We start from the raw sequence: 21519 nt of genomic DNA, 5'->3' as shown, positions 1-21519 counted from the left end.
GCTGTCAGGGAATCATCATGGTCTGGCTCAAATCGGAGCAGTTCCTGGCTGCTCCAGCTGGTTGTGGGGCGTATGCCTTGGCTTCCCCTCTGCCTGGGGGCTACGGCAGGGAGTCGTTCTTGCCTGTAGGTTATAGCTGCTCTCTCAGGGCTCCCAGAGCTTGTAAGGAAACTCATGTTTTCAGTGGTGACAGGCTGATTTAAGTTGCTGGGCCTGACCTGCTGCTGGCTGCTGAGTTTTGCTCAGGTGCTTGCCCAGCACTGTGACCTCGGTGACACCGTGACCACGGTGTTGGCTCTGCCTCTGGCCTCGCTGGTGAGACGCGTTGAGCGCTATGGATCTCCCACCCTGCCTCCCTGGAAGGGACCCCGGTGACTGGAGCATCCTGATGAGAGGAGGGGTGGCACGCAGGGCAAGCTGCTGGTGCCCGTGGGACCCTGTGTGGCAAAGAAAACTTGGTTTTCTTTGCCCTGAGAAGGGGGAAAGGCTCTTGTGCATACATGGTGAGAATCAGGAGTGTAAAAATCTAGGGAGAACCAGCAGCTCTGACATACAGTCCTGAGTTTTGGCAGAAAATTGTTCTTTGTCCCTATTAAATCTGTGACATCCCAGCCCAGTACATTGTCCCTCTCTCCCCGGCCAAAGGATGGTTTAGTCTGGCCTTAATTCTGGGGTGGCAGGGCCTCCTGACCCGGCTGGGCTGTGTGACCCTGCTGGAGACGTGATGCTTGACCGACTTGTTCTATTGCAGCACCAGCAAGGCTTGTCCTGAGCAACCTGCCTGTGGCTGTGGGCAAGATGCTGCACCTGGCCAAGCGCTCCTGGGTGGAAGGGGCCAGAGCCCCTTGGCAGCATGACTCTGACCCGTGGGATGTGGAGTGGAAAAAGTGAGAGTAATTTTCTCCTGTAGTCAATGGGAAATGGATCCTCCAGCTACGACAGGCAGAGGCGCAGGTCCGTGACCGGCTGTGCTGCACAGACCGGCGTCTTCCGCGTGCGCCGGCGCTCTCGTGCGCTCCTTGACGCAGATGGATGTGCTCTGGTACGCAGAGCCGCTCGCCGGCTGGGAGGTGTGTGCCGCAGCTCTCGCTGGGCTCCGGCACAGCTGCGGTGTGCGGTCTCACTCTTGTCACCTCTCTCTGCTCTGGTCCGCCCCGAGAAGGAGGCTGAGGTTAGCCGGAGGGCCCTTGGAAGGGTGATGCTGGGGGAGAGGTGAAGGGAAAGGATGTGGGGCAAAGCCTGTTTGAGGTTCAGCCCTTAGCATTAGAGGCATTGCTAGCCGGAGAAGCAGCCTGCAGAGGACATCTGTGTGTGCGTGGCTTGCATGTCCAGATTTAGGAACTGGCCAAGCCTGTGGGCCCTGCATGGGCAGTGGCACTAGCCGATGCCGTGTGCTTAGAAGAAATCCCTTTCTGCCTCCCGGGACACTCTTCACCCTGGAGAGTCAAACTGGGAAGGGGCACAGCCTGGGAAGGGTATATTTGGCTGTACCCAAAGGCAGGTTAGTTGGCAGACCACTCGCCTGTGGATCTGAGCTGCGGCAGCGCTGGGTAACCCTCCCACAGCCAGCGGTGGGGTCAGGCTGCCGGAGGGCTGATAAAGTGAACGGGTTTGCCTGGAAGGCAGCCTCGGAGCCTGGAGGAAGCCCTCCCCCAGCATCGCTCCTTATCTCAGCAGCGCTGGCACACAGCAGTGCTCCGGGCCTGCCTTTCCGCCCCGTCTCCTGGCCATGGACTTGAGCCAGCGGCGTCATTTCTGCCCCTGCTGCTGCTGGGTGCTGCGGGAGCCGAGGGCTCTGGCACAGCCCTGCTTGGCTCCCTGCCCGGTTTGCTGCCTTGCAGAGTTTGTGCCATTGCCCCGACAACTGCGGCTGGGTTGCACAGACACACACGCGTGTGTGTGTGTGCACGGGGCTGTGGCAGAAATGGGTGAGTCAGGCAGGAGGAGGGGGTGAATCACAGGGGAATGAGTCAGCGGGAAGCAGAGGGCAGGTGCTCTCCCAGGGCTGGGCTTTAAGGGAGCCCAAGGGCCTGGCAGCCCATGCCGGGTCCCCCGGGGGATGGGATGAGAGTGCCGGAGGAGAGCTGGGAAAGCCGCAGGGCTTAGCAGGTGGAAGCAGTGCCTGTGGCTTGGGAATGGGCCTGGATCCAGCTCAGCCACGTGCCGAAGCCATACTCTGCCCGTGTCTCCTCCAGCCGTGGGTACGTTGCTCTCCCGGAGGGGCCTGGGGCATCCTCGGTGCCAAGGCTTTCCCAGGAGGGACCGAAGACGAGCGCCGCAAGGGAGCAGTGCGGCGACCAGGTATCCCAGCCTCCGGTGCATGGGGTGGATCCCTGTCCCCATGCAGGCAGCCCTGGGCAAGCTGAGCAGGTCTCTGTCGGGGTCAGATCCTGCCCGGTAACCTTCCCATCCGCTCTGAGAGAGTGGGGAGAGGATGGAAAAATGAATGATCCCTGCTGGAGCAGAGATGGATAAACAGATAGCTCTGGATTGAGTGGACGCAGCGTGGGGGGAGACCTGGGATGGGGACGGTGCGTGGCAGATCTGGGGGCATGGTTGGTTGTTGGCTCTGAAATCATTTGCGTGACCTGGGATCTGCTGCAGACGCTGGGGGGTCTGGGGGGGGTCGTGGATGGCTGCTTCCCTCATCCAGGGACCTGCTCTGGGCTGTTGAGTCTCCATCTAGCCCAGCTGGTCTCTGCTGAGTTTGACTCCTGGAGGTCCTGCTCCTCACTCCTGAGGGCAGGTCCCCGTGCGTGTGATGGAGGTAGGCCTGCAATCAGTGCCACAGCGGTGAAGCCAAAGGTCTCTGTATTTAGGGCCAAACTTCTTGGAGCAGGTACTTGGGACTCCCAGCTCGGGATAGCCTAGGTGTTTTGCCACAGGCACTGACATAGGTAGTTGCTTCCAACCAGAACAAGGATCAAATACTTGAATGAAAACAACCCCCACTGGTCTCAGTGTTGAGGTGAGTCTCTTTTTTCCAACACCTTCAAGGTGTGCAGGTGTCTGCTGCTCAGGGTTGGTCGCCGGTACCTCTTGTCCTCCCTGTTGGCACACTTGGCTGGGCAGGATTGAGACTAATGGGCTCCAGCACTCTCCAGAGATGCCCTGGAGCTCTGGTCCCGCCGTGGGGCTGCTGGTGTGCTGCAGCACATCGGGGGCAGAGGCTGAGAGCGGTGGGTTTGTGCAGCCTGGGAAAGGGAAGGCAGCGAAGGGGGCTCTCACCGCTGCCGGCAGCTGTGGTTTTGGAGAGAAGCTGTAGGCAGGCTCTCCTGGGAAGTACCCAGGGACAGGATGAGAAGCAACGGCACCCAAGGGAAATTCCAATTAGATATTAGGAAAAATATTTCCCCACAAGGACGGTTAGACTCTGGAGCAGGGCCCAGAGAAGGGGGGCAGTCTCCACATTTGGAGACCTTCAGCCCTTGGCAGGGGCAAGCCCGAGCAACCTGCTCGATGTTGGCCCTGCTGTGAGCAGGATTGGACCGAAACCCCCTGAGGTCCCTTCCCATCATCATTCCCCAGTTCTTCACCTCTCGGGGTGCTTGACAATGGCAGCAGCTTGTGACCTGTTGGACTGACAGGCTTGTAGGCAAGTGGAGGGCTCAGGGGGTTGTTCTGTCCATCCCCTTCTCCTGGCTTGGTTCACCACATCCGTATGGTATTAGCAGTGCTGGGGAATGGAGACACTGCCTTAGCAGCATTGCCTAGCTCATTGCTTTGCCCCCACCTGACTTAGCCATCTCTCCAGAGGTTCGCATTATTCCCTCCCTGCACGAACACAAAAAGCTGGTCGGCAGTAAAGCACGGGACAGCAGACCATCCGCCCTGCTCCACTGCCAGCGCAGAGCTGTGGTCTGTAGCGGGCTGCTGGCGTTGTTGAGAGGCTGGGGAGGATGCTGGCCCCCAGCCCTCCTGCTGGAAGGGCTCCAGGTTTGTCTTCCCCATGGTGCCTGTCCCAGAGACAGTGGCGATTGTGGGGGAGGTCACCAGTAGCCTTTTTAAAGGCTCCAGCTGCCTGACCATCCCAAGCAGATAGGGAGCAGATGGAGGCTGAGATGAGCCCAAAGGACTGTCTGGAAAGAATTACTTACTCCCAGTATTTTCTGTTTCTTTGCCAGCCTTTTATTCTCATGGCTGCTCTTTTCCTGATCTTGTCCTTCTGCAAGGCTGGCTGCTGGCAGCCTTATCAGCCTTGTCTTCAGAAACAACTTTGCTCTGCAATTTATTGTGTATCCGAGCTTTGACCTTGGTGCCTGATGCTGCAGAAGCCCGTGTATGGTGTGTAAGTGCTCAAAGGGTGTTTAGTGTTTTCCCCATCCCGTCTGTAAGAGTAATGAACTCTGGTTCATTAAGGGGGCAAAGACAACTGGGTCCAAAACTGGGTCCAAAACACCTTCAACCCTGCTAGCAGCTGTGCCGCTGGGGATACAGATGTCCCCCAAGACCGACCCTCCTAGGGAGACGGAGCCGTAAGAGACCCAAGAACTCCCCACGGACTACCAGGAGCCAGTTCGTCCTGGGCAAAGGGGGCTGCATGTAGCGATGGTGTTGGGGCAGAGATGGCCTGCAGTGGTAGCTACATCTGCCTTTCCATCTGGCATAGGCTGGGAGGATGTCCAGGCTCCCCAGGTGCTTTTATGTGCGTTTTCAAGATCTAGGACATTCCCATGAGCCTGTGTTAGTCTCCAGATCCCTTCTCAAGTTGATCCTCTCAGCCTTTCCTTTGGGCTTGTTGATGCTGGGCTACCATCTTGCTCAGAGCCCGGTGTGCTCTCCTTTCCTTGTCAGCCTGCTCGTTACTCAGTACCGCTCTGGGCACTCTTGTGTTACTTGGGTATCCCTGTTACACCACCCGCACGCATCGAGAGCAGCAGGGTCTCGTGGTCTGAGCCAAGAAGCCCCTGGGGTCCATGCCCAGCTGTACGGGACAGACTGGTTCCTAGTAGTCCATGGAGAGCTCTCAGGTCTCTTGCGGGCTCTGTCTCCCTCAAAGGGTCAGGTCTCGGGGGAAATCTGTGTCCCCAGCGGCACAGCTGCTACCAGGGTTGAAGGTGTTTTGGATCCAGTTGCCATAGTTAAGCTGGTATCTGAGGTCTCTGAGCTTTGTGTGTTCCCACAGAAGCAGCACAGCAAACCACAGGCTGGAACAGTGGCAGCAAGCAGAGTTTACGTGGGGGCCGTTGCGTCTTGCAGGGACTGACGTGGGGGCTCATGTCCTGCAGACGAGGGTTGTCTGGTGATGCAGCTGCGTCTTGAGCCCATCCCTGTTCACTATCACTTCTGTGAGGACGGAGGATGCTGATATGCCAGTGCCCCGGTGCCGTGTAGTCCCTGCAGGCTGCACCTGACAGATAGCCCCAAGGGCAGGTCCTCTCCGGCCTCCTCCTGATGTGAAGCACCAGTTCAGCCTTGGCTTCCTTCATCTCCATGCAACATCCAGGTGCCAGGTGGATTCCCCCTTCCATCCCGAGGGCATCCCCAGCCATGTGCATTGCTCAGAGCCCTGGCAGCCCTTCAGGAGCCCGATCCTGGTAGAGGGAGTAGTGGATGGGCTCTGCTGGGAGGGCAGAGGGCTCTGCTGTCGATGGGACCCCACGGGTGGTTTGGGGTGTGTGGACCAGGAGGTTTGCCAGTTTCATGGGGTGAAATAGGAGCTGGGCTGTGCCTCCTGCTGCCCTGCGTATTGGTATGCCTGCAGTCGGACATGCCAGTCCCTCCTACCCCCTCGTTTCCCTTCAAAGGGCCTTGTGCATGCATGTGTTTGCCTCCATTACGGGCAACGGTGTGAGTGTTTAGGTGACAGCTGTGACACCCTTTTCCTAATGCCAGCAGGATGTTTGACATTCACCTTCAGTCCTATGGGAAGGAGACACTTTCTTTTCCCTGACAAGGCACAGGACATTGAATTCATGGTGGAAATCCTCCTTCCTTGCAGTAGCCCTGGATGTGTCCAGCTCGTTACAATCAAAGATGGACAAAGCTTCACCCTTACAGCCCGAATCCCTGCCCAGCCCGTGTCACCACTCTGGCCTGCGATAGACTTGAGACTTTCTAAATCGCTGCTGGAAAGGGGTGAGTTGGGTGGGTGTGCATGGCCATATATGTGTGTCTGTGGTATCTCCTCCCCCTGTGCCATGTAGATGTCTAGCACGGGGAGTGGAAAAGATGCTGAATGTCCCCACAGCTGCTGCAGCCTTATCTGCAGGCTGCAGCTTGGTAACACCCAGCTGGAGGCCTGCGTGCCTGTGCCCAAGCACCTCCCTCGGAGGGCTCTTACGGTAAAAGGAAGTGTATCGCAAGAGCATTGCGGTGGGGACAGGCAGTTCCCACGGGGTAAATGCTGCATGCACAATCCTTGCTGCTCTCCCCACCACAGGTACTTCGCCTGCTCCCTCTTCCCACACATAGCTTTGATGCCGGTGTTGTGAGCTGCTCGGGGTAAGGCAGCATCCCTGGGACCTTCTCCACCGCTCTGCAGTGCCCTGGTGACCGTTCGGGTGTGCGGGGAAAGGTGACGTTGCTGTGGCTGTCCCAGATGGGTGTTGGGGACTCGTCAGCGGGGTGTGTGCAAGCAGGCTCGGGCTGGCAGGGCTGTAGGTGCATAACTGCTGGGGACGGGGAGAGACTGGTGTAAGTTTCTATAGATACATTAGCAACAAAAGGAGGGCTAAGGAGAACCTCCATCCTTTATCGGATGTGGGGGGACACATAGTGACAAAGGATGAGGAAAAGGCTGAGGTACTTAATGCCTTCTTTGCCTCCGTCTTTAATAGTCAGACAGTTGTTCTCTGGGTACCCAGCCCCCTGAGCTGGAAGACAAGGATGGGGAGCAGAATGAAGCCCCTGTAATCGAAGGGGAAATGCTTAGCGACCTGCTACACCACGTAGACACTCAGAATTCTATGGGGCCGGATGGGATCCACCCAAGGGTACTGAGGGAGCTGGCAGAGATGCTCACCAAGCCACTTCCCATCATTTATCAGCAGTCCTGGTCAACTGGGGAGGTCCCAGTTGACTGGAGCTTAGCAAATGTGACGCCCATCTACAGGAAGGGTCAGAAGGAGGATCTGGGGAACTACAGGCCTGTCAGCCTGACCTCGGTGCTGGGGAAGGTCATGGAGCAGATCATCTTGAGTGCCATCACGCGGCACGTGCGGGACAACCAAGGGATCAGGCCCAGTCAGCACGGGTTTATGAAAGGCAGGTCCGGCTTGACCAACCTGATCTCCGTCTATGACAAGGTGACCCACTTAGTGGATGAGGGGAAGGCTGTGGATGTTGTCTACCTGGGCTTTAGTAAAGCCTTTGACACCATTTCCCACACCATTCTCCTGGAGAAACTGGATGCTTATGGCTTGGACAGGCATACTCTTTGCTGGGTAAAAAACTGGCTGGATGGCCAGGCCCAAAGAGTTGTGGTGAATGGAGTCAAATCCAGTTGGTGGCTGCTGACAAGTGGTGTTCCCCAGGGCTCAGTACTGCGGCCAGTCCTGTTCAATATCTTTATCAGCAATCTGGATGAGGGGATCGAGTGCACCCTCAGTAAGTTTGCAGATGACACCAAGTTGGGTGGAAGTGTCGATCTGCTGGAGGGTAGGAAGGCCCTACAGAGGGACCTGGACAGGCTGGATCGATGGGCCGGGGCCAACGGCATGAGGTTCAACAAGGCTCAGTGCCGGGTCCTGCACTTGGGTCACAACAACCCCAGGCAACGCTACAGGCTGGGGGAGGAGTGGCTGGAGAGCTGCCTGGAGGGAAAGGACCTGGGGGTGTTGGCTGACAGCCGCCTGAACATGAGCCAGCAGTGTGCTCAGGTGGCCAAGAGGGCCAATGGCATCCTGGCTTGTATCAAGAATAGTGTGGCCAGCAGGACCAGAGAGGTGATCGTGCCCCTGTACTCGCACTGGTGAGGCTGCACCTCGAGTCCTGTGTTCAATTTTGGGCCCCTCACTCCAAGAAGGACATGGAGGTGCTGGAGCGTGTCCAGAGAAGGGCAACGAAGCTGGTGAAGGGTCTGGAGCACAGGGCTGGTGAGGAGCGGCTGAGGGAGCTGGGGTTGTTGAGCCTGGAGAAGAGGAGGCTGAGGGGAGACCTTCTTGCTCTCTACAACTGCCTGACAGGAGGCTGTAGCGAGGTGGGGGTCGGTCTCTTCTCCCTAATAACAAGCGATAGGACGAGAGGGAACGGCCTCAAGCTGCGCCAGGGGAGGTTTAGGTTGGATATTTGGAAAAATTTCTTCACTGAAAGGGCAGTCAGGCACTGGAACAGGCTGCCCAGGGTAGTGGTTGAGTCCCCATCCCTGAAAGTATTTAAAAGACATAAAATCATAGAATTGTTTAGGTTGGAAAAGACCCTTAAGATCATCAAGTCCAACCGTTAACCTAGCACTGCCAAGTCCACCACGAAACCATGTCCCTAAGCACCACGCCTCCATGTCTTTTAAATACCTCTTGTTACGGCACAAGCTGCAGTGATCAGGAGGCAACAGAGCACGGGTAAAGAGCTGGGTACGTTGGCGATATGCATGGGGGTGCATGTAAACAGGGCAGCATCTGATGGTGGAGGAGGACGGGGCTGGGGTGGGAGTGAAGAGGAGCACGCTTATGGGGATGCAGAGCCTGGCTGCCACGTGAAGGATGTGGGGAAGGTGAAGGGTTTTGCATCTGGGATCAGGCAGTGTGGATGGCTGCGGGGTATCAGGGTACAGAAGGAGCTGGCTCAGTAAGGAGGCTGCAGCTGTATGCGGGGTGGCTAAAGGGAGAAGAGTGGAGACAGCAGAGGTGGGAGCAAAAGGGGTCCCGTCACCTACGGACTGCCGTGCTGTCTTCTCCCAGCTCACAAAGCATCACCCCGCGCCGGGGCTCCCTGTCAAGGAGTTGTGTTTCTGTACCCTGCTTGTAGCGATGGAGAGCGGGCTGAGCTGTTCATGCCGCACGGTTAGATCACACTTCCCACAGCACACGGCCTGGGACGGGGGGCTGATGGGATGGGCGTTACCAGTAAGCAATTGCCTTTCCATTGGGGTTGAGTTAAATGGGTTGGGATAGGGGTTCCCAGGGCTTCTGATGCAGACACCAACCCCAGGGCATCATTCTTCCTCTTGGGACGTCAGATAAAAAGGATTGTTAATGCTAACATTTGTGCATCACTTAGTATGGTGAGGGTGTAGTCCTGCCTGGACCTGGGGGATGCCTCCCTTGGACAAATGTTCTTATTGAACTTGAAACATGGCAGCGCATTGATGCCCTGGTCATGGCCGAAGACCCTAGGCCTCATGCAAGCGCATAGGAGAAGTGGTCCCTGCCCCTCTGCCAGGCCCCATTTGCCTTCTTGCGGCCATCCTGTGACCAGCTGCACAGGCACATGACTTTGTAATCACCCATGGTGGAAAATTTTCCATCGGTTGTGGTTGGCACCGATGTCTGGAGTGGAGCAGCCAGTCTGCGTGGTCATCCAGTGGCCGAGGTCCCCGTCCTTTGGGTCATGCCCCTGGAGAGGGACAGGAGGACTGGAAGGGAGCTGGCCAACATGTCCCTATACCTGGGAGGCCAGGGGCTTGCTTTTGCTGCGGGCACTTTCTTTGTTGCCCCAGGGTGACTGCCGAGGCCGCTGTGCCGCTGCAAGGTCAACGCTGCCGGGCTCCGCAGATTGCCCTGGTGGCAAAGCTCACAGGCACAGCGCCGGCTGCGCCTTCCCCTGGGAAGCGGTGGCGTGCAGCAGCTACCCCGAGGTGAAAAGACGCAGCTTTTTATGAAGCAGAGCCAGCCCGGAGGAATTTTCCCCTTGTGGCCAGCTGTTGTCCTGGGCCTGGCTTGCGTCCTCCAGCACTTCCCAGCCGGCGCTGCCTCAGGGAGGGGAGCAGGGGCTGGCCCACCCTCAGGACTCCCTGTGCCGGGCGAGTGGGTGCCACCTTGGGCTCGCGGGGGTGAGTAGCCACGGTGGAGCCCAGCAGCATTTTGCTGCCTCTGCGGGGATCCTCTTGGGCAGCGGAGAGTTTTCCCCACCCCCAGCTCTGCCGCTGCGTCTTTGTTTTCTGGCAGAAGCCTCCGTGCCTTTTCATTGCTGTTGAGGCGCCGAGCAGGAGCCTACATGTGCCGTGTGTGTGTCTCGCCGGGAACGTGATGCGGGCTGGCAAGCCTGCCGGGCCGGGCATCTCCTTCGCGGGGCTGCGGAGGCCAGCTGGCAGCTTTGTGGGTCTCCTTTCCTTGGGCTGTTCCTCCGGTCGAGCAAGGCTTCGAGGCCGCTGGTTTCCTCCACGAAACCCTCTTTCGCATTGGCAGCGTTTCTGCACCTTGCCACAAGTGGAGTAAGTTGGATGGGAAGGGGCCGGTCCTCAGCTCCGCTCCACTGGGGGCTTGGGCTCTCTGCTGCGGTCCTCCCTCGCCCTCGCTCCCGCTGAGAAGGCACCTGAGATTAGAGCAGCGCCAGGGGCTGCGGAGCCGGATACGGTGGTGGCTGAGGATTGCTTGTGCTGCGCCTGCCTCTTGGTGTATTTGATCTCTCGACTTCCAGCGGGGACTGAATTCCTGTGCTGGATTCTGGGCTCGGCTCTTGTGAAAGGATCCAATTATTTCAGAGCTTTGAGCATCTCCATTTGCTGCCCATATTTGCGGCACCCGGGTCTGCGCTGGCTGGAATTCCAAGTGATTAACGTGGCTGTGACATCCCTCCTAGGGGTGTTATCTTTGCTCGCTGTCCCCCACCGCCCCCCTCTTCTTCCTCCTCCGGCAGTGAGCGAACGAGACAGGCAGGCAGAGACAAAGGTCTGTCCTCAACCTGGGCTGTCCTCCCCGTGAGCGGCTGCTGCATGGGATTTCCCTGCCCTGCCTGCTGCAGGTTTCCTGGGCTCCCGGTCGAAGGCTGGAGCTGGGCGGCCGTGGGCTGTATCGCTGAGGTTTGAGCCTGCTGGTGCTGGGTGGGCAGGGGGTGCTGCTGGCTTTGGAGAGCTGCCCGATTGTCCTGATGGATTTTAGGCTGCTTTTCATTCTTTGACTGTGCTTTCCTGGGGAGAGGGGCAGCCGTGCATGGAGGGGAGGCTGGCGGGGGCGGTTGGACGTGGGGGAAAGCCGTACACAGGTGGCTGTTGGATAGCAGGATCTGCCTGCAGACCCTGCGAGCCCCCCTTCCCAGCCGCAGGCTATTGTCAGCGTCGCTGCCTGCACGCAAGGCACCCGGGCAAGGTGTGCGGAGGCGATCCATGCCAAGACATGGGGCATCGGAGGGAGCAGGGGTAAGCCCCCAGGCCGGGAGCTCCCGGGAGAGGTTTCATTGTGTTATCCTGGCTCGGCCGAGCGGAAGGGCTCAGTCCCTGCGGCACCTGTGCACGGGGCTGGGGCTGGGCAGACCTCAGCCCCTCAGGAGCCTGCTGCAGCCCAGAGCCCCAGCAAGGCACCCTGCAGAGAGGGCTGCTCTGTCCCCAGGGGCTTCTGCACCCCGTCAGCATCCCCTCCCACAGGATGGATGGAAGGGCAGCAGCAGCACCTCACGAACACGGTTGCTGCGGGGCAGTGGGAGATGTTGGGTCTGTCTCTGTAGAAGCTGTCTCTGGTGGTTTCTAGGAGCTCGCACTCCTGACGTGGGCACTGCCTCTTGCCCCATCCTTCCCATCTGGGCTTGGGCTTCCTCCCTGTTATCTGCACAGGGGCCAGCACTGAGCGAGGCTCTGCGGCTGCATAAATCTGGCACAGCAGGAGGCCTTCTGAGGACCCCTGAGAGCAGCACTTGCCCTTGTGGAGGGGCAGGGATGCCCCCTCCCTCTCCATCCTTCCTCCTTCCCTCTCTCTTGTTTCCACCAAGTGTGAGCTCCTTCCTCCCCAGCCTGAATCCCAGGGGAGTGCCAGAGCCATGTCCATGCCGGTCATCTTTCCCTGCAGGCACAGTTTGCTGCTCTAGCATCTCTCTAACCATCTTCTCTCCAGGATTGCCACCTCTCCTATGGATGGTGCTGGAGGTGGTCCCCAGCCTCACGTGTCTGTCTCTCTCCTGATGGTGATATGCCTGATCTGTCGGGCTGTGGAGAAACCCTTCTCTGGTGGCAGCATTGCTGCTGGTGCTGCTGTCCTTCGGGGTTGTGATGGAAACTTTCTGCCTGCTGGTGCTTCTGAAGCTCTGTTCTTAGCCTGTGCCAGGGAGCTCCTGGGTTTGCACTTCCACTGACTGGATTTCCTTCCTTCTGCTTGGGTTTAGATAGGACCGATGGAGCTGTGGCTTATCCTCCAGGCAGTCTGTTTCCAGCAGTTTCTGTTGCCTCTTCTCTTGCCTTGTGCTATGCTTGTACCGAGGATGATTACTTGCCCTCTTGTAATGACAGCTCCTCTCTTTCCTGGCTGCATGGTTCCTGCTTCACCCCCAGTGAGGCTGCGAAGGTCTCCTTAGCCTCTTCCTAGGAGAGGGAGCAGGAGAGAGGAAGGCAGCAAAAGCCAGTTTGGGGTTGGTTTGGGGTTTTTTGTGGTCTAAATAGTGCAAGAACCCTTCTCAGCCCAGCCAGCCCCTGGGCATGGCACTCTGTCCCAGGCAGCAATGCCCACACCAAAGCCTCTTGTGCACCAGCCGTGTGTCCCCTTGACTGGCTGGCAGTGCTGCTCTGGGAAGCCGCATGGATCCCCAAGTGAGCGTGGCCCCTTTGGGCACAGCTCTTGCTCTCTCCCTTGCACCAGTGCTGTGCTGCCAGCCCTGCCAGGCTCCCCTTTCCAAGGGCTCTGCCGGTCCTGCCCTGTGACAGATGCCTCCCTGGCTGGCAGAGCTGCCCCTGCACCTGTCCCACGTCCTTTCTGGCCAGTACACTACAATTAAAACAGCAACAGATCCTTTTGCAGGCTGCAGCCCGGCATGTGGTACAGCTGCTGCATCGCCCAGCCAGGGACCCTTCCTCACCTGCCATCCTGCTCTGTTACCACCAGACTGAGACCACGGTCTGTTAATCCTGGGTCCCCCCTGGATGTGCTAATAGGAATGAAACCAGCAGGTAAGCCAAGTCCCCGACCCCACCCCCACCCCCCCGGCCTGGCTGTGTCATCCCATCAGGGTCTGGTGGCTCGGTGTCCCCAGGGAATGCAGTGCCTCTGCCCCAGTGCCTGGGAGACGCTCCCTCCCTGCAGGTCCTTTAGCACTGGGTATTTCATGGCTGTTGAAGCATAGTGCCCTTCCCCAGGCCTCGCCGGGAAGGAAGAGAAGAAGGCTGTGCCTGGCATAGCTCTGGACCCAGGTGCTTGGAGACCCTGGCAAAAGCACAGGTCCCCTCCTGTCCTCTGAGCATCAGGGGGGCCTGGGAGCTTGGCAGGAGCAGGGCAGAGAGCAGGAGGAGCTCTGGCTGGGCTTCGCCCAACAGGCAAAGCCCTTCAAGTCCTGTCTTAGAGCACCAGCACGGGCTGAAACACCAGTAAAATCACCATCACTTGGGCTTAGGAGGGGCCAAACTCTTGGCTTGGGCACATGGAGCCCCACGTGCTGCATCCAGGGGATGGTACTTGTGCTGCTCGGCTGAGCTGGTGAGGGCCTGGACCTGTCCCATCCAGGCGGCCAGAAGCAGGGCCCTGGAGACGTCTGGCTCAAGGGGAGGAGAAGGGAGAAGTGACCAGGTGCTGTCTCCCCGTCCCTGCTTCAGGTGCAGGAGTCGCTGGTCCCTGTGTTGCTCTCTGGCTCTCGGTGGGTGCTGTCAGAGGCTGAGCCCTGCTGTGAGCTGGCTGGGCTCTCAGCAGGGAGGAGCTGCCCTGGGAGGCAGAGCTAAACACAGCCAAGAAAAACCCCAAAGACTAGGGGAAGGGGGACAGGAGCCTCCCTTGGCCACAGTGCCTGGCAGGAGGGTGAGGAGCAGTGCTGTGCTCCAGCTGCTCCCCATCCCAGGCTGCCAGGCAGCCCTCCACAGGGATGTACAAGGAGGTCCCAAGGTGTACTTGAAGACATTTTTGGGGTGGGCTGGGGAATTCTGGCATTTCCCACCGCGGTGCTTTGGGAAACAGTGTTTGGGCTGGCAAAACGTGGTGCAGCCCCTTGTGCTCGGTGTGTGCACTACTGGCTAGTGCTGGCATCACCTGGTGACTGGTGTTGAGGTTTGTGGGATGGGTTTGTGGTGTCAGCATGTCAGCCTCTCCTGATGGACTCCCTGCCCCAAAAGGCAGCTGCTGCTGGGGAGCAAAGGGCTGTGACTGCAGAGGGACATGGGAAGGAGAAAGAAAGGATGAAGTTAACTGTGTATTTGTCCCAGCACGGACACACGCAGGAAGGATGTGGCTTTCTCCCACCGCGCCATGCTGACTCTTGCCGCCGGTTGCTGATTTTGCTTCCCAGCGGTTGACTGTGCCATGCAAGTCATGGTACAAATCTCCCCCAGGGATGGAGGAGGGAAGCAGCAACCTTCCAGGCAGGCAGAGCACAGCGTGTTACCACCTCGGCGTCCGCCTACAGCTGCGGGCATTCACTTGCTTTTCTACCTGCCTTGGTGCAGTCCCCATGTGGGGTGCCAAGAGGAGCTAATCTTTACAAAGAGCTTTTGTTGATGTTTTGGACCAGAGGTTTGTTATGCTACGGCGTTGATTTGCCCTGCTGCAAGTGCTCCTTGGCAGCTGGTGCATTGTATCTGTGTTGTGGCTGGTCGCTGGCAGTGCTCTTCCCCAGCACTGCTGGCAGTGGCTTTTGGGCTGGCCGGCTCTCGGAGACTGGCCATGACTGCCTGTGAATTACAAATCTTAGTGGAAATGTGATGAAAGAACAACCCGTTTCCTGGGGCGGGCGAGGCCAGGCAGCGAGCACAGCGAGTGACCTGCCGAAGCTGACTTCCCACCTGCAGGATGACGGGATGCAGAACTTGCCGCACCAGGGTGCCAGAAAGGGGGTGCACTTGGGTGTTTGGTGCCTCTGAGCATCCCTTCAGGGATTTTGTTCATCTGCCTGGCCCTGCTCTTTCCAGATTCAGAACAGTGCTGGCAGGCAGGATGCCCAGTGGGACAGACGGCAGCCTCCCTCAGGACGGCCGCTGCAGTGAGCCCTCAGCCGAGGGCTGCATGGGGAGGGATGCAGGGAGGGCATGGTACAGGGATGGGCAGCATTTCCTCCTTCACTCGGAGGTTCCTGGGCTAGCAAAGCTTACGTGCTGTCCCTGCCACAGGGGGGAGAGGGTGGAGGTGCCTGAGGGCTCCTGCCCACTCTGAAGGTGTTGCACCACGAGCTGCTGCCCAGGCTGACTCTCCTCCTTGCCCCCTTCCAGGCATCAAAGCTGCGGTGCCAGTGGAGTATGACCACAGGGGAGCTGTGTTGCATCTGCAAACCTCCATCATGCATCAAGGGCACATCTGAGCAGGTGAGTGCTGTGCACATGAAAAGACTTCTGTCTTTGTGCTGGGGGAAGCTGGTGGGGGGCCATCATGGCTCAGGGCTGTCAGGCTCCTGGTTTCTGCCTTCCCAGCCAGGTATCTCTTATTGGAAGAAAACAATTGCAAGCTCTTCTCCTTGTCTGTAGGGCTAGAAAGTGTCCTGTGCTGTGGGTGAAAGGGGCAGGAGGTGGACATGAGACCAGCAGCTAGCTGGAGGCCCAGAGGTTGCTGGTGATCTGCAGTGTCTTGCAAAACAAGACATGAAATGGTCACCAGAAAGAAGCAGGGATCTGTTCATATGCACAGGTTTTCCTACAGGAACACATGCAAAAGGAATGTAAAATACGAGCCAGGTATGAGAGTTCACAGCTTAATTTAACATATTTGTGGTTTAAATGGAAATCGAAGTGATAGCACTGCCTGAGATGGCTGAGATGTATGTGGCCTTTGGGTTTGGGAGGCTGGGAGGGGCTGTGCCTCGATGCTGCCTCTCTGCCTGTGTGACCCCGCAGGCAGGCAGTACCCGAATGCCCTTCTCCTGGAAAGCATGTGAATCACTCCAGCCCTGCATCTCCCCCTTTCCTTCCCCTCAGAGCCACTGCGCAGACTGAAGAGCTGGAGAGGACGGTGCAGAGGTTCGGAGGCACACCGTGATGGTGGGAGCCATTCCACGGCAGCCACGCCGCTTCTGGGGGGTGCCTGGCTGTCAGGTGTCTTCAGCTAGTTGTGCCAACGACCGCCCGCTGCAGGTCAGGGAAGTTAATCTGGAGCAAAGCGGGGTTCTGCTGCAGAGGGTTGAGTGTGGGGGGCAGCCAGGACAGGCTGCAGTGTGGCTGGTTACGCAGAGGGGTTGAGGTTGGTAGGGACCTCTGGAGGTGATCTGGTCCAACCCCTCTGCCCAAGCAGGGCCATTGTCCAGGACTCTGTCCAGACAGCTTTTGAATATCTCCAAGGATGGAGACTCCACAACCTCTCTAGGCAACCTGTTCCAGTGCTCAGTCACCCTCACAGTAAAAAAAGTGTTTCCTGGTGTTCAGGAGGAACCTCCTGTGTTCCAGTTTGTGCCCATTGCCTCTTGTCCTGTCACTGGACACCACTGGAAAGAGCCTGGCTCCATCTTCTTTGCACCCTCCCTTCAGGTATTTATATACACTGATAAGATCCCCCTTCTCTTCTCCAGGCTGAACGTCCCAGCTCTCACAGCCTTTCCTCATAGGAGAGATGCTCCAGTCCCTTAATTATCTTAGTGGCCCTTTGCCACACTCTCTCAGGTGTGGCCTCACCAGTGCTGAGCAGAGGGGAAAGATCACCTCCCTCGACGCGCTGGCAATGCTGTGCCTAATGCAGCCCAGGATACTGTTGGCCTTCTTTGTGGCAAGGGCACATTGCTGGTTCATGTTCAACATGGGCATCCTCCAGGATCCCAGTGTCTTTTCTGCAAAGCTGCTTTCCAGCTGGGCAGCCCCCAGCACGCGCTGGCGCATGGTTATACCTGTCAGCACTCCTTTTGAACAAAATCCCTGGGCTCACCCACCCTGGCCTGCCACTTTCCCATCCCCATCGTGGCAGGGGTCAAAATACCACATGCAGCCTCGCTCTGCAGATAGCCTTGACCCCCTTGGAGAACCAATTCCCCTGTTACACGCCTGCCTCTAAGCCTTTGCTCCACAAGAGCAGGCAGAGCTGTGGGGACAGGCAAAGGGCAGAGCTGCCAGGCACAGGCATTTTATAAGGCTCTGGAGCTCCTCAGCCTACTGGTGACTTTTCCTGCATCTCCTCAGCTCTTGCAGCCATTTCAGTATTTATCATGCCAGAAAAACTCATGGCCAGGATTCTCACAGCTCTGAAACTGGGCTGAAAATCAAAAGTGAGGCACCGTACAGCACAGAGGAGGTCAGGCCCTCGGGGCAGGCAGGGGTGGGTGGATGGTGCAGGAGCCCGTGGTGGGCTCTGCAGCTCCTGGTACCACTCAGCTGCTGATTGAGGTGGTGGAGGTCTCTGGTCCGAGCCAGCAGAGCTCGGTGACGTTAGGTCAGGTTTCCCAGGCTGCCCAGCCAGGTTTATGTCCCTGCCATGAGGCTGGCAGCGCAGGGCACCAGCCCTGCCTCGTTCAGCGCATGCGGCCGGGGCAGGACTTCTTGGTGAGCGCTGGGAGATCTTGTTGCCGTTCCCCAAAGGGGTGATTACAGGCCTGAGCCCCTGGGACTGGTCTGACCTGCCTGACTCCTGCACTCCTGAACAGCGCAAGCACATCAAGTCCCTGGCAGAGGGCAGGCCCCCTTCTCCCCACTTGTCCAGACTTGTCCCCAGTAGCCTCCAGCCCGGCTGGAGACTCCTCTCCGTGCCCAGGCCAGGAAGGAAGCGCTGATCCTGCAGGTGGGTGATGCCGCAGGGTTCCCCGGGGAGCCGCACCAGCCTGGTTCCTCTTCCCGTCCCTGGAGAGGGAGGTCCGAGTGGGGCTGTGCGGGGAGCTGCCCGCATCCCGGCAGGTCCCTTGCGGCCAAAAGCCCAGATGAGGACGGCGATCCCGGGCTGATCTCCCTCCTCCTGCTCTCTCTTTTCAGATGCTGAGCTGCAGTGCACTCCGTAGCGGAGGGCTCACCCGGACGTCCTGAGCGAGGGGGAGTCCAGCTCCCACCCCCTGCCCTCGCACCCTGACCTGTGGCACTTTACGGTCCCCCTCCTGCTGCTGCATGGGCTGTTCTGACTCCGGCTCCGCACGGAGTCCAGGCAAGTAAGGCTCCATGCGGCACATCCACGCGGAGACGTCCCTGCCCCCGGAGCGCGGCACGGACACCAGCCTGTCCCGGCCCAGTGGAGAGGCGCCCTTGGAGCCTTCCTCGCAGCGCTGCACCCACCGTGGCATCCTCATGGGCTACAACGAGACAGAAATCAAGCGCCAGAAGGTTTACCAGGTCTCCATCTTCTCCCATCTCTCCAGCTCCTCTGAGAGCACGGAGCAGCGGGCAGGCAGCCGGCTGGCTGGCAAGAGGGGTTACCCTGAGCAGCGAACTCCGGAGGTGGGGCGAGATCCCAAACGAACTCACTGGGGTGTCAGGGGGGTGGATGGCAAGCGCGATGGGGGCCCTGGGCAGGCTTCCCTGGACGATGATGATACCTTCGAGGATGGTCTGCTGGTGGAGGAGCTATCCCTGTGCGGCTCTGCCCAGCACTTCTCCCACAGCGGGCTGCGGGTGGTGGAGCACCGGTGTGAGGGCAGCCCTAGCCACAGCCCCAAGGCCAGCAGAGAGGACAAGTCACAGGATGTCTCCTCCTCCTCCTGGCTCCAGCACATTGCTTGCAGTACTTTGCACACGAGAGATGGTTGCTCTGTCTCATCGGGGGATCAGCCCACAGACTATGGGGAGAATGGGGAGCAGGCAAGTGGCCACAACTTGCTTCACCTTGATTTGCACAATATTGCACAAACAGTCCAGTTGGACTCTGGTGGGAAGAGAGACAAGCCAGGTAGCAGCCCAGCTCACAGCAGCAGGGCTAGTGGAGAAGAAGAATGGCCAGTGGTGGCCAATGGGTGCAAGGAGCCCCCAGCAACTCAGACAGTGCTCAGCCCTGAGCCCAGCAACCTGAGCTCCCTGGAGAAGACGCCCTGCGGGAGCAGCCAGCTCAGTGGCAGCAGCTGCCCGGCCAAAAGGAAGCTGCTGCCCGCTGGTGAGGCTGTGGCCGACTCCTGCTCTGAGGACGAGAGCCTGTCCCCGCTGCCAAGGAAGAGGGCCCTCCCGTGCCATCCGGCGCCCACGGCCTGCCGCAGCACCGATGCCAAGGGGGCTCCATTCTGGAATCACCTGCTTCCCACGGCCAAGGTGAGCATCACTCGCAGGGCGAGGCAGGGCATGGCCTGGGGACAGCCAGAGCTCAGGGCTGTCCTCAGGGGCATCCATCGTGGCACAGCACCCCGTCCTGTCCCAGTGCCACAGCACTGGTGTGAGCAGGACAGTGGCTGATAGCCATCCCTGGGACATAGAGTCTATATGCTGTCACTGACTTGACACCTTTTAGTCACTGGATTCTCTGCTTGCAACCAGCTCTTTAGCCTAGAGAGCCTTGCTCGGACAGGACACGACCTCCCTGTGACAGCAAGAGTTGGACATGTGGCGTGGGGCCACCCTCGGTGTCTGACAACTTCACCTTAAGCCGGACTTGCTGGCAGGCTTGGGAAGAGTCACTGTCCTCTGCTTGCCTGACAAGGATGAAGACAGAGGGATGGGATGGCTTGGGTCCCTGGCCGTGATATCCATCAGGGCAAGGGTTTGGTGGCAAGGAGTGGGAGTGGACGTGCTCTGGCCAGGGAGTGGGAGCCCCAGTCCTCTGTGCAGAGATGCCACTGTTTTTTTTCTGCACTTCTGGGGTGCCTGTGGCATGTCCCCAGGGTGCCACAAACTCGGAAATGGGGCAGGCTCTGGAGGTTTGCAACCACCCTGGCAACTCAGGAGCTGCCTGCAATTCCTCCCTGCTTACCAGTCCCGCCTGATCAGCTCCCTGCCTTCACCGTGTCCTGCCAGCTGAGGCTGTAGCAGGCTCACACCAGAGCTGGCATGCTCCTCTCTTTCCCTGGCGCAGGGACCAGTGGCAGAGCTGCCCTAGCTTCTTGCTGCTTGGAGCCAGGACACATCACCCGTGGGGCACAGCTCCATCCCTGCCCGCATACCCTTTTTGGTGACTGTCCCCCAGCCCAGCTGCCCCCAGCACTGCCCTTGCAGAGTGAAGCCCTCCAGCAGCTTCCCTGGGTTTTCCCGGTCATGCCAGCCAGCTCCATCATCCCTTTGTGTTGTGCTGCCCTTTGTGTGGCTTCCAGAAGGGAAAACCCCTGAAAAGGGGACATCTTTAAAAAGAGGCTGCAGTGTGGTCCTGGCTTCAACCCCCCACCCTACAGCTGTAGGAGCCTGCCTGTGGGCAGGGGTGGGCAGCACCCCCCTCTGCCCGGCGTCACTGCTGAGGACTTTGCATGAATCACCAGGGGACGGGACTTTTCCTGGGCCAGTCAGGGAGCTTCATTGTACGTGTTACCCTTCCTGGGAGGTACAAGGGGATGTTGGTGCCTGGCTCTGTCTGGGGGAGTCTCATCACCGGGGCTGGTCCTGAAACCGGCTTTGCAAGGTGGGAGCTGTGTGCTGCACCCTCGGCTTGGGTACCAACACCCTCATCCCCAGCAGAGCCACTTTGGGGTTTGGGCAGCCCCACATCTCCACCAGACACCGCAGCCCTTACGCTGCCTTGTTGGCCGCCCCTGCAGAGGCCACTGACAGCTAGCCATGGATGGGAGCCTCTCCGATCTGCTGGGACCCTTGTGGGGCAGGGCAAGGGGCAGTGGCACCTCCTGGGGGTGAGCAGTCCCTGGTTGCTGTCCTAACGCGGTTCTCTGTTTTGTGTCCCCTCTAGAGCTCTGCGGATTGCACTGCGGTCGGGAGGAGGCTGAAGAGCGGGCTGCGCCTCAAATCGTGAGTGTCCTGGCAGCCCCGTGGGAGGTACGTGGGGGCTTGGGGTGCCCAGCCACCCCAGCACCCCACAGCCCTGTGGGAGGGTCACGTTGGATCCCTTTCCTGCCCCAAGTGTCTCCTGTCCACAAGACCCCAGGCTGTGGGGTGGAGGGAGGTTTCTTCTGCCCCTGGTTGGTAGGAAAGTGGGTTCAACCTCCACCAAAGAAAGGGATAGGGGGGCTTGGAGAGGGCAGCCCAGGGCTGCATGCTCTGCAGTCCAACACCAATCTTGTCTCCTCTCTCAAAGGCGACACCTCCGGAGCAGCCTCCGGAGGGGTACCAGGTCCTCCTCAGCGCCCTGGGCCACCACCACCGTCAGCCACGCTCTGCTGGGCAACTTTGAGGTAACGACACCCACCTGCCGGGGAGGGAGGTGGGTCCTGGGGGCTCCAGGCTGGGCTGGCGACGGACGTGAGAGGCTGAACCTGGCACGATCCCCGGTGTGCGGCTGGGCTGATTGTCCCCAAGGGCCTGGTGTGCAGTGGCTGTGTCACACAGCCACCATCCACCAGCAGATTGTCTCAGCCAGCAGATCCTCGGGTGATGCGCCAGGACCCTGGACCCTGCTGAGATGGCTGCTGTGGGGCTGAGCCGAGGCGCTCTCGCTGCTTCTCTGTGTTAGATGGCTGGTTTTAGCCCACCAGTTCAGGATGGGTCTGTCTCAGAGTGAGCAGCCAGGGACCCTTGCGGGTGGTCTCCAGAAAGCCGGG

The 21519-nt window shown here is 59.0% G+C and overlaps 1 protein-coding gene across 34 annotated transcripts in view; it reads left to right on the top strand.

Moving 5' to 3' along the window:
• The window catches only part of LOC309602865 (atos homolog protein B-like), a 41799-nt gene that overhangs the window by 17411 nt on the left and 2869 nt on the right, over window positions 1-21519 (top strand). For 5 of the 34 annotated variants that reach the window (XM_082336936.1, XM_082336961.1, XM_082336947.1 and 2 more), the window contains 6 exons: window positions 12822-12970; window positions 15209-15301; window positions 15908-16063; window positions 17879-19135; window positions 20712-20770; window positions 21057-21153. In XM_082336936.1, the coding sequence (XP_082193062.1) occupies window positions 18059-19135; window positions 20712-20770; window positions 21057-21153 (1233 nt within the window). In that variant the 5' untranslated portion in view covers window positions 12822-12970; window positions 15209-15301; window positions 15908-16063; window positions 17879-18058. Of the gene's footprint in view, window positions 1-1932; window positions 2302-4136; window positions 4289-5125; window positions 5454-5941; window positions 6079-6191; window positions 6518-9137; window positions 10313-12809; window positions 12971-15208; window positions 15302-15907; window positions 16064-16351; window positions 16454-17556; window positions 17691-17878; window positions 19136-20711; window positions 20771-21056; window positions 21154-21519 lie in introns of those variants that run through there. The other 29 variants (XM_082336931.1, XM_082336928.1, XM_082336935.1 and 26 more) reach the window with 22 other exon arrangements.

This window comes from Platalea leucorodia (assembly GCF_965183815.1).
Source record: "Platalea leucorodia genome assembly, chromosome: Z".
Lineage (NCBI taxonomy): Eukaryota > Metazoa > Chordata > Aves > Pelecaniformes > Threskiornithidae > Platalea > Platalea leucorodia.
Note: the sequence above shows the minus strand (reverse complement) of the source record. Positions and strands in the feature narration are given on the sequence as shown.